General features: G+C 46.1%; 1 protein-coding gene across 1 annotated transcript in view; it reads right to left on the bottom strand.

Annotated features, from left to right (window-relative positions):
• The window catches only part of ARMH3 (armadillo like helical domain containing 3), a 693,715-nt gene that overhangs the window by 233,665 nt on the left and 447,395 nt on the right, over nucleotides 1-12,655 (bottom strand). Inside the window, exon 20 of the mRNA XM_078643614.1 lies at nucleotides 1,873-1,961. Coding sequence (XP_078499740.1) covers nucleotides 1,873-1,961 — 89 coding nt within the window. The remainder of the gene's footprint in view (nucleotides 1-1,872; nucleotides 1,962-12,655) is intronic.

Here is a 12,655-nt window from a genome sequence, read left to right as displayed (position 1 = left end):
TGTGTGTAAAATCAAATTATATACCATCCAGATCTTCTATGGCCAAAACAGGCATAGGGTGGCCATGGATGGCAAAAGGTGGGAGCTTAACAAGCAAAATACCAGGAATCACTCATGCAAAAGTGTAACCTTTGAGCTTTGCACTAGCTGCCTCTATAGCCACTCTGTTAACCAATATACTGTATTCTACATCTAAAAGGTATAGAGTGAGAAAAACAAGAGGTTGGTAAGCCTAGCTCCTCCAAGGACAAATACACAGGTTAGTACAGTACCCGCAGACATATAATTCTTTATAAGAGATCATACTCCAACACACCTGTGTCATGGGTTAGCGAGAGTAGTACTGGGCGTTTCGGTACATGGAACAGTAACATCCAGTCAGATTTTCATTACATCAACAGTGAATATATAGGTAGAGATATAATTCCATCATGAATTATTTCCACACAGTTTTTAATCACTGGGGAAACCCAACTGGATTTTTCTAATTGGTGGTCAACGAGGTGAGCCCTGATAGTTTACTCTTGCAAGGCTGTGTACACTCTACAACTACTGCTGTCTGCTTTTGTGAAGTCTTTCACTAGTTTTCTGGGGAAGCTGCAGGACAACATCATGAACTGATCATCATATAGGAAGATAAAGCAACAATGCAGTGATTAAATGCCGCTTCCACTCGCGTTTGCTGCTCCACTTGCATGGGGGCTCAGAACAACCGCAGATATGACTTCCTCTCTACCAACTGAATTGAAACTACATCTTAATTCACATCACATCACCCTGAGCTACAGAACACACATCTAAAAAAAAACACATTGACTGGAAGAACTAATCATGCTCACAACGTCAAAGTTCTTCTCCCAACAGACGTCAGCACAGCTGTCATGGTCCTATCTCTCGTCCACAGAAGCGATGCCCTGCTCACCAAAGTCCCAGAATCACATCCCATCTCAGTGAAATGTGTCCAAGCTGCTGTCTTGCAGGTAAAGTCTCAAGAAGTTTGACGGAACCTCATCTGACCTTAAATACCTCCAAAGGCTCTCACTAAAGTCTCTCCTGTATAAGGTGTGCTGCATCACCTTTAACGTGATAAAAGCACGTTTTGTGTCATAGCTGAAGAGCAAGAACTATGCTCGGTTATGCAACACTTTGTGTAGTAAAATCAATAGGCTCAAGATAAAAAAAGATGCAGGAAAGACAAGACAGCAAACCACATCTTTGTAAATTCCTAGGACCTGAAACTTCCACCTCATCAAGATCCTCACTCCCGATTTTCGTGAAGGAACGGAGTATTCCTCTCTTCAAACAAGTGCAACCAGCTGGACGATGCACACTCGGTTGGTGATCTCATTGTCCTGTCTGCCTCCTCTCCCTCATCCATTGATATCCTACATCCACAAACCCTCTAATTGTGTATAACTGTTTCTTTGTAGCTAGGTTCACCCTCCAGAGACACAAATGCATAGACACAGGGCCGGCTTTAGCAGTGTGACTAGTGTGACCGCACTGGGCGCTGAGGTGTGGAGATGGGCGCCTACCTCAGGAGGGGTGCTGCATTTAGCAGTATCTTATGATTACAGAGAGGAGGGGCACTTTTTCCCAGTGGTAGTGTGAGAATCCGAGGAGGCGGTCATGGGTGCCAAAAGTGATTGTCGAACCGGGCGTCACAAGCACTAAAGCCGGCCCCACATACACATAACTAACAGACAAAAAACACAATTGCATTTCTTCCAGATTGAAGTTTAAAATGAGAGGTCAGTGATATGAAAAGGCCTATAGCCAAATACAGTACATTACACAGTGTTTTTTAAAAAAGTGACACCGTACAAAACAGAAGGGCCAGGTTAATCAAACCAAATAATTTGAAGAGATTACCTGACCAAAGTTCCCGCCACGTATAATGCAACCTCACACGGCATTTCTTCTGGTAACAGAGGACCTTATGAACAATTTGAATACATCGTCTACAAAATAAACAAAAGACCAAATTTAATGATGGGATTTTTTGGCATAGACTAAACACATTTTTTCCATAATTTAACAGTCAAACATAAGGCGAAAATGCAAAACAATTTGGAGAAGTTACACTGTAGCCTAAATGCTAAACAAAATCTCAATAAGCCCAAAATCTAGTCTGTACTGGCCTAGACTATATGATGGACTCTAAGCAATCACATTGTTTGGTAGGAGGATACCATTTTGTGGAATAATTTAAAAGAAATATAATGCATCATCATTATCTGTAGTATACAAAATGTGATGGTTGGAATGCTTTAATTAATCTCAGTCACTAGTAATTACTCGGGCCGCATCCCAAGCTATCGTTTTTTGCACACCGTGCCACCTCAGTTTAGACCCAGCCATATGCAAATCAATCTTGACCCTGCTGCAAAGGGATGGGGTGCACAATAACGATGGACTGGGATGCGGCACATGTAATTACCAGTTGCTGAGATTGATTCAAGCATTCCATCCACTATTTTGGGTCAAGCCTGCTTTGCATACGGCTGGGTCCAATCTGAGGCGGCTTTGAATTGCTTCAGCAGCTTGCATGATTTAGTGGGAGGGTTTTCAGCCAGACTGGCTGAAAACCTGAACTCATTGTTGCATGGTCTATCTGGTTATTTCTAGTTAACGTGGAACCCTTTTGAGGAATACTGGAGCTGACTAATTGTATTGGTTCCTGGAACTGTTAACCACGAATTGTAATCAATGACTGCTCTGGGAAGGAATGATAATTCTAGAAATCATTTGAACCAAGTATTTCTTGAACAATAGATACATTGCCAGGCGTGAGGTAGCTCCAAAGTTGGTGCCCATTTTGATCCGTATGACATTTTGCACCTGGCACTTGCTACCCCAAAGGACGTTTTGATTTGTAATCTTTGGGCCCCATGTGATTGTGAATAAAAATCCTGTCAGGACTCTTTGTATTTTATATTTTGCAGTTTGTTTTAGTTAACAAAGCTTTATTGAATAAAATATGAATGTACAGAATTATATATTACCCGGAAGGAGAAATCAAGCTATGAAATATAATTTTAACCAGAAAGGCAAAACAATACTGAAACTTAATACAAAGGAAGAAGTACATCATAAACTTAATTAATAAAATCTTTCTGTACTTAGAACATCACATTTTTGGGTATTTTGTGTATTAAGAAAAGGAAAGAAGAAAACAGGAGAGGAGAGAAAAAAATATATATATAAAAGAAGATGCTTTTTACAAGTTCGCCTGGGTGTTTTATATTTACAGATGTTATCAGATGTATTTGTTATACCAAATGTCGAAAGCTTTTAAAAAGCTGCAGGTTTTTTTACGGCGCATACGGGATGATTAATTGTATATCTTATAACCTGGATATTTATTTCCTAGGGCATGTTGTTTTTTATATATAGTCCTTCATGGACTTGGTTCTTTTTTTTTTTTGCGTTCAGAAAAGATTTATTGGGAAAAAGAACGTAATAAGATACAATATATAAGAGCAATAAAAATAATACAAAGTATACAATCTGTATTAGTTGAGGTAAAGGTTATACATAGGTAAAAACAAAAAGCAATTTAGGCTGGTCAGATATTCAGAGTATCAATATCATAAATGTTATACTATAGAGCATGAAATATAGTATCAATGAAGAATATAAGTCTAACTGTATAATAACATAGAGGAAGTCATGGAGGCTTAGCTACTTCTTGTTGCAGAGGTGTTAGAGAGTGGGCGCATCTAGCACTAGTGTCAATGAAAGATATAACCGGTTCCCATAAATCTAAACGTTTGGATGCTAAATGTTGGGGATAAACAAATGTAGTATCTAATCTATGATTGTAACAGACAGCATACCACCATGCTTGATAGGAAATTTTGGTAAAGTCTTTCCAATTTGTGGTTATTTGCTGAAATGCTACTGCAATTAGTAGGTCAATTATTTTCATGTGTGTGTTAGCGGACTTCCAAATTGGAGATAAACTGCCTAAAAATATATGCAAAATGGAAAAGGGATGACTAGAGTGGAAAATTGAATTTATTTGGGACCACACCTTTATCCAAAAGTTCCAAACCAATTTGCAATTAAAAAGCATGTGAAGTAGATCAGCATGTGGTGACGAGCAAGACCAACAAGTGTGAGGAGTGGTGAAACAATATGCATGAAGGGCAGAAGGAGTAAATAAAAGTCTATTATATATAAAGAAAAGTGTTTGTGTCGTATTAGCAGCTCGAGAAGATTTGCGTAGACGAAGCCATATTTTGTCCCACAATTCCACATTCCAAGAAATATCCAAATCTTTCTCCCAGGATAGCCCTGTTTTGGTTTTAGCTCTTGGAGTCGAGGGAGAGTGCAAAAATGTATAAATCACAGAAGCTTTAGAATTACGGAGTAACAAAGAACGTAAATTATCTGCATGAGTAGGGGAGGAAGAAACAGCAGAGGGAGAAGATACAGGATGTGAGAAGGCGGATTCAATGGCATGTGTTAGAATAGAGTATTTAGCACTGAAGGAGTGAGGAAGATTAAAAGTAATACTTGCTTGTGCAAAGGACATAATTTCATCTTGACAATACAACTGATGAACCCATATTATTCCCCGATGTCTCCAGGATTTCCAAAAGAAGGGTTTGTTATTAATGAGAATGTTTGTATTGTGCCATATAGGGAAATCAAAAAAGGGTATATCAGAGGGGGTTGGGAGAAGTTTAGAAACGTGTCTAAGAAGTGGGGTAGAAATAGATTGTGGCTTGCTCGTGAAAGATAGATAATCGTGAAAGGAAAAGGGCGAGATAAAAGATCGTTCCAGCGTAGTCCAAATAGGGCAATTTGTAGAGGAATCTAGGAACCAACGTGAGGATTGGGTAAGTATAAAGGATTTGTGCATGGACTTGGTTCTATGTATTATTTTTAACATTGCTGATGTCTTTTATGGTTTATCTAACATAACTGAATAAAGAATTTGATTTGATTTGATATCCAGAGGAAGACTAGCTAATAGAGAGATGCCTTCAGATTGGGTATATAGTGGGTCCAATTTCTAATATAATTAAGGGGTAATTAGGAAAGGATTCTTAGCAATATATTCATATTGTTACTTTTTCAGTTTGGTGATAGTTGCAGGAAACTTGTAAACTCCTATTTGGGGTAATAGGAATTTTGAAAGCGTGCATACTGAGAGCATTATGGAAGCTTGCAAAGTAGACAATGCTAAGTGTTGTGGGAGATGTCTAGTGTCTCTCAAAAATGAACACTCAGAAACCAGACAAGTTGTTCAACTCCCATTCATAAGCAGGGCAAATCCAGTCTGCTCAGTTAGTTGGCTTAGTTGTTTGACCTCCTAATGAAATGGGCTTTTTTCCAAACCCATAGCTGATGATCTAGCACCGAGCTCCAAAGGCTGATCATCGGTTGCCAAAGATCGTGCTCCCCTACTTGTTGATTTAGAATCTGTACATAATGCCATTTGTGAGCACAAAAGAAGGGAGATAAAGTAGCCACCAGAAGGGTCGTTACAGCGTATAACTAACTCTCTTCTGATGGATACATCCAGTGCTTAATTTGAAAAAATTAAGTGCTGGGGATGGGGCCCTTCTTTGAAAGCCACTGCAGTCTTCACCAGACAGTCCTCCTGCCATCGCTGCCAATGACAGTACCAACATAACACGTAACCACCGCACTCCTACAAGTATGGCAATTCACACTATTTCAGGCCACACAAAGCTATGATAATGACATGATAGGTTAGTATTATTAATTTCCAATGTGATTTGACTTGATAAACACGGTTGCTGTGCTCATCACAGACAGCGCCACCATGGGTGGACTGTCACAAGAGCTGGTGCTGACAATTAAGTGCTGGTGCCGAGCAACAGAAACCACTGGCTCAAATGAAGCACTGGATACATCTACCTTCAGATTCCTCACCTGTAGAACAGATTTTGCATAAACACCACATCCAGGAGAAGGGTTGATGGATAGTTAGACAAGGAAATACTACAAAACGAACCTGGCAATGTGTCCATCCCTGCACACCTCTGAATGCAGGCAGTAGTGCTTTGCAACGGTGTGCAGAGAAGCCACATTGGCCCCTTACAAATTTCTGCAATTGAGACTCCTGTGGCAAGTGCAGAAGTGGTGGACTTAGCCCTGATGGAATAGGCTATTATCCCTTCGCAAGGCTATTTCTTGGCAAAGGCATAGCAGATCTTGAAGCAAAAGATGTTCCAAAGTGAGAATCCCCTCTTTTGAACAGCTTACCTTTTATGGCAACAAAGTACTCAATAATGCTTGGTACACGTGTGCAGCGAGGCCCACGTAGCTGCCTGACAAGTGTCCTGCAAGGGAACGCCACGTCCCAAGGCAGTAGTGGCTGCTGTTGCCCTGGTAGAATGGGCACGCAGCCCCACAGGAGGCTCCTTCTTAGCCAACGAGTAACATGCTTTGATGCACAGAACGACCCGCCGAGAGATCGTTCGTTTGTGCACAGCCCGACCTTTTTTGGCGTCCACGTAGCCAACAAAAAGTTGGTCATCCACCGGAACTGTTGTGTGCGCTTCAGGTAGAACGAGAGCGCATGTTTTGGGTCCAGACGGTGGAGCCTCTCTTCCTCTTTTGAAGGATGCAGAGGCAGAAAGAAGGTGGGCAAAGTGATGGTCTGCCCGATGTGGAAGGGCGTGACAACGTTTGGCAAGAAAGAAGGACGAGTTCTCAAAACCTCCTTGTTCGGATGAACAGAGAGAAAAGGAGGTTTAGAAAAAAGAGCCTGGTGCTCACTCACACTTCTGGCAGAGGTGATATCTACCAGGAAAGCCGTCTTTAGAGTGAGAAGATGTAAGGGATAGTTATGAAGGGGCTCAAATGGAGCGCACATCAAATAGGTCAAAACAAGATTTAAGTCCCATTGAGGCATTACGAAAGGCACGGGAGGAAACATGTGTGTAATGCCCTTGAGGAAGCGATTAACAACTGTGGACTTAAAAAGAGAAGGCTGAACTGGAAGCCGTAGAAAGGCGGAGATGGCCAAAAGATAACCTTTGATAGTTGCCAGAGCAGAACCCTGCTGGGCCAAAGTGAGAAGGAACAGAAGGACCTCGTAAAGAGGTGCAAAAGGGGATCCACAGCCTTTTCTGTGCAGCATGCCACAAATTTGTTCCACCTACAGGTGTATACCATTTTAGTGGAGGGACACCTGGCTGCCAGAATGACATCACAGACTTCGGGGGGAAGGTCGAAAGCCCTCAACTGTCGCTGCTCAATCTCCATGCATGGAGGTGGAGGTTGGGCAGGTTTGGGTGGAGACCATCCCCTGCTGCTGTGACAGAAGATCCTCCCGAAGAGGCAGTCGGGTCGGGAGATCGATTGCCATGCTGAGTAGCTCGGTATACCAATCTCTTCGTGCCCAATCCAGAGCCACAAGGATGACTTGGGCCCGGTCGCGCCAAATCTTCTTCAGCACTCTGGACAGAAGTAGTATAGGCGGAAAGGTGTACAACAGACTGAAGCTCCACTCGTGACGAAAAGCGTCGCCTAACGAGTGCTGCCTTGGAAATTCCAACGCGCAGAACTGATGACATTGCGCGTTCTCTTCGGTGGCGAATAGATCTAACCAAGGCTCTCCCCACTGCAAAAAGAGACCTTGCGCCACGTCGAAGTTGAGACACCATTCATGATCCATCATACACCCGCGGCTGAGTTTGTCCGCCCAGGCTTTCAGAGAACCTGCCAGGTGTTGAACCACCAGGGTAATGCCTTGATGTTTCAGCCATGTCCAGAGGCGCAGAGCCTCTTGACATAGGGTCCACGACCCCACCTGCCCTGTTTGTTGCAATACTACATGGCGGTGGTGTTGTCCGTGAACACCTACACTACACATCCCCGGACAGAGGGAAGGAATGCCTTCAGTGAAAGTCGGATTGCCCGAAGTTCCAAAAGATTGATAGGGAGCCGGGACTGCGCTGGAGACCAGAGGCTTCTGATCTCCGCCTCTCCCAAGTGGCCGCCCCATCCCAGGAGGGACACATCCGTCACCACTGTGTGCTCTGGTTGGGGAAGGGAGAGGGATCTGCCATTGACCCAATCGCGATTCGTGAGCCACCACTGCAAATGTTGTGCAGTGCCCTCCGAGATCTGGACACAATTGGACAGGTTGCTCTGATGCTGTGCCCACTGGAACTTCAGGTCCCATTGCAGAGTCGGCATATGCCATCTGGCATGTTGCACCAGCAGGATGCAGGAGGCCATTAGGCCCAGGAGCCAGAGGGTCATCCTGACTGAAACCCGGGATAGAGGCTGAAAGATCAGAATGATAGCCTTAATATCCCAAACTCGCTACTCGGGGGGATAAACCTGAAACTGCGTCGAATTCAGAACCACTCCGATGAAGGGGAGATTCTGAGAGGGACTCAGGTGACATTTGGCACATGGTGGAGAACCCCAGCAAATGCAGGAGGTCGGCTGTATTCTGGAGGTGGGAGACGACTGCCTGGGGCGAGCCCGCCTTCAACAACCAGTCATCGAGATAGGGGAAGACTGGAACCCCTGATCTGCACAGATGAGCTGCGACCACCGCGATTACTTTCGTGGACACCCAAGGGGCACTGGTAAGGCCGAAGGGGAGCACGGCAAACTAAAAGTACTCTTGGCCTACCGTGAACCGCAGGTAACGCCGATGGGCCGGCAGGACGGGGATGTGAAAATATGCGTCCTGCAAGTCCAACGCTACCATCCAGTCTCCAGGGTTGAGGGCAGCAAAGACCTGAGCCAGAGTCAACATCTTGAACTTCTCCTTTCGCCGGAAGCGATTGACGTTCCTAAGGTCCAAGATGGGGTGCAGGCCCCCTTTCTCCTTCTTGGGGACCAGAAAGTAGTTGTAATAACAACCACGTCCTACTTCTGGCCCAAGAACACGCTTGCTGGCCCCCTTAGCCAAGAGGGCCGTGACTTCCTGTTGGAGAAGCGCAGAGTGATCACCCGACATGTGGTGGAACTGAGGTGGCATGGCTTGGGGGGGGGCAAACTCAAAGGGGAGGGAGTAGCTCCTTCGGATGATTTGCAGCACCCACCTGTCCGAGGTGACAAAACGCCAGTAGGGGAGGTGATGGCGAATCCTGCCGCCCACCGGCGTGGGGTGCACCCCAAAGCTCGGGCTAGGAAGGCTTTGCGGCACATGCTGCGGGAGCTAGGTGAACTGACCCACACTCTGGCCCCCTGTCCCACCGCGGCGGGAACCATGTCCGGGGCCGCACTGAGGTTGGTTCTGAGCAGGCTTTTGGCTGAACAAATGTGTCGGGCACCCCTTCCGTGGCCACGAAAGGAATGAAAAGCAGACATGCCGGGCGCTTGGTGGAGAGACCCAAGGACTTGGCCGTAGCCCAGGAGTCCTTAAAACGCTCCAGCGCACTATCGGCCTTATCGCCAAACAGGTGGGTACCATCAAAAGGCATGTCCATAAGGGAACTCTAAACATACCCTGAAAACCCAGTGGACCGTAACCAGGCTTGGTGACGGAGGGCCACTGTCGTGGAAATCACCCTACCCACTGAGTCCGCGGTGTACAGTCCACACCGGATGGCGAACTTTGCTGCATCTTTCCCATCAGCAACAGCTTGGAAAATCAGTGCCCGAACTTCCTCCGGACACTGAGGCAGCGTCTGCGCAACCGTGTCCCACACAGCGTGAGAGTAGCGGCCCAAGAGGCATGAGGTGTTCACCAACCACAGCACTAAGCTGGCAGAGGAAAACAGTTTCTTGCCAAACTGTTCCAGCTTCTTAGATTCCTTATCTGGCGTGGCGGTAGGGAATGCGCTCTGGGAAGTGGAAGGTTGGATGACCAGGCTCTCCGGAGTTGGGTGGGTCGTTAAAAAGGCAGGGTCATCCGGGGCAGGGCGATGACGCCTGGCCACGTTTTTATCCCTAGGAACCCCCGTGTCTGGCCTAGACCAGGTGCCCATCAACACATTAGTTAACGCCTCATTGAACGGTAGCAGAGGCTCCATAGAGCTTGCCGCCGGTTGAAGGACTTCAGTGAGGAGGTTAGTTTTGAGAGTTACCGTAGGCAGGTCAAGGTCAAGGGCACCAGCAGCTTTATGGAGCACCACAGTGTATGTGGAGCCGTCCTCCATGGCCACGGCAGAAGGAGAAAGAAAACCAGGCTCAGAAGAGAGGTCAAGGCCACCTGCATCCTCCGACTCTTCAGCCAACTCCTGTTCCGACTCGCACTAACGTGCAAGAGGGTCCTCAGTCCCCCTCCTCCACTGCCCGTGGCACAGGTTGCGGCGGCGGGGTTGGGACAGGGGACTGGAAATGGTCCAACCGGCACCGGTCGGCACCGATCCGGCTCCATATCCCAATTAGGGTCCCAGAAACCCGGGCAAGGGCGGAGGTGGAACGAACAGAACCCATTGCGGCACGGCCGGACCCACTGGCGGAAGACCTTGCGGTGCCAGGGCCGGAGCTGCCAGTGGCACCAGTAGCGGAGCGGGCAGCAAGGGAGGGCCCTCAGCTAGGACAAGGGGGCCTGAAGGCATGCCGGCGGGAGCCCGAGCCCTGAAAAGGCGGGTAATGGTAGCAAGAAAATCTTGTACCTGGGCCAGAGTCGCCGACAGACCCGGATAAGGTGGGTAGGCCGCGGGACTCACAGGCTCTAACGAAGCATCCGGAGACCGATGGGGGGAAGTCGGAGAGAGTAAGCTCTTCTTCCACTTCTTCTTATGACGTCTATTACCCGATTCTGAGTGTGAAGGCTTCGACCCTGAGGAGCGATGATGATGAGTCTGCAGTTGGTCCCTCGATCGACCCCTGGACCTCGAACAGCGCAGAGACGAAGGCCAGGCCTCCAGCAGCTTACGGGACCGCTCCCGCAAGGCCTTCGGAGCCATGGCCAGACAGTCAGAACACGACTGGGAGTCATGGTCGCATGCCAGACAGTAGAGACAGACGCCATGGGGGTTGGCCACCGACATCGTATGGCGACAGGCCCCGCAGGATTTAAACCCAGGCATCCCTACGTGGCACCAGGAGTCAAAGACTCAAAAGAGTCCCAAAAAAGTTAGTCAAAAAGTGACTAGGGTACGCTCTCTAACCGGATCTGCACTTGCTGGTGCGGAAAAAGAAAGAACGACGTCAGCGTGCATGGGTGTTGCCTAACTAGTCTTCTTGACGAGATGGCGCATACGATGCCAGCGACGGACACGGAGCCGCATGACACCACCTTCCGACGCGCAGGGGTACTGCTGACGAAAAACTTTCCGGATCCAGTAAGATGCCTGGGGATATTTTAAGGTAAGAATTCTATCACGAACGTGTCTCTCAGATATTCTGATCAAAGGGTCTGTGAAAACGAAGAATAGTCCCCCTGAGGCATCTTCTACTTCCTAGTTAAAACGTGCGGTGCGGTGGAACATTATTCCAAAAGTGGAAGGCTGGTGAAGCCTATTCCAACTGACCAGTAAGTAAGAATGTTGCAGAGCACTTGGAAACCAGCACTCAAAGTATAAGACCTGACAAACGTTTTATTGGAATCAGTGTTTCATGGTGATAGTGTAGGTGCAGAAGCGCGGAAGAAAGGAAAGTTGAGTCCATCACATGGAAAATCAGACAATTAGAACCAGAGAACCAGAATTTGCAAATCCAAGCCCAATCACTTCATGTGGAATGAAATGATTGAAGCGTGTGAGCCAGTTGTCGCATAAGAGGATAAGGAACAAAGTGCACGTTACAAGCTCCCAAAAAATATACTCTTGCTGTGCAAGATAAGCAACAGTGCCTCTCCTGGTGACTTGGGAAATTCTAGGCGTCTGGAGTGAGCATGATGGGACAGATCAGAACTATTGCTACTTTACAATTTTGTTTATTTACTGGTGCTGTCTAAGGACCACATATAAGACACAGTCTACTTCAAAGCACTCCAACATCTCGGCACCATGATGGTGCTTTTATCAATGTTCAATGAATATATTATCTTAAATCTGCAACAGAAACAATTTCCTATGCATCTGAAACTGCACCTGCCCTGGAGAAATATATCTTAGACAACCAAAGAATGACTTGAGTCCGGTCGTTCCCGATCTTCTTGAGAACAACCCTGCTCACCTTGAAAAATGAATGGGCCCTAAGTGATGGGGTCTCTGATGCTTAGAATGCAAGATGCTCATGAGGGGGTTAGGGGGGTTACCTCACCTGGCACAGGTGGTCAAGGTATCCCTACCCGCCCAAATATATTCTTTTTAACTTTTTGTCAGGACAGATGACTGAGTGTCCAAGTCCTGAAATGGCTGCTGCTCCATCTTAATGTTGATGTAGTGGCAGCCATTCAGATCATATCTTTAGATCTGTTGGATCCGTGGATTCTCTGCAACTTGCAATATCTACTCTTTTTCAATCTTAATTTCACAAAAACTGCTGAACAGATTTACACCAAATCACAAAAAGAACGTTTTCTGGATAAATATCTAGCTTTCTGCCAGATTTGGTGTAATATAAATACATATTATTCACAGAAAAAACAAAGATTAACGTGATTTTATAGTCAAGTGTGGTAATAGGATCTTAGCTTATGTAAAAAACAAAGAAATTCCCTAAAAACACAAAGGTTAAGGTGACGTTATAGTTAGGTGTTGAAAATGATAACAATATAAAACCTAACATTTAAAAATCACAATACCACTGAAAA

Source organism: Lissotriton helveticus, chromosome 5_1 (genome assembly GCF_964261635.1).
Source record: "Lissotriton helveticus chromosome 5_1, aLisHel1.1, whole genome shotgun sequence".
NCBI lineage: Eukaryota > Metazoa > Chordata > Amphibia > Caudata > Salamandridae > Lissotriton > Lissotriton helveticus.
Note: the sequence above shows the minus strand (reverse complement) of the source record. Positions and strands in the feature narration are given on the sequence as shown.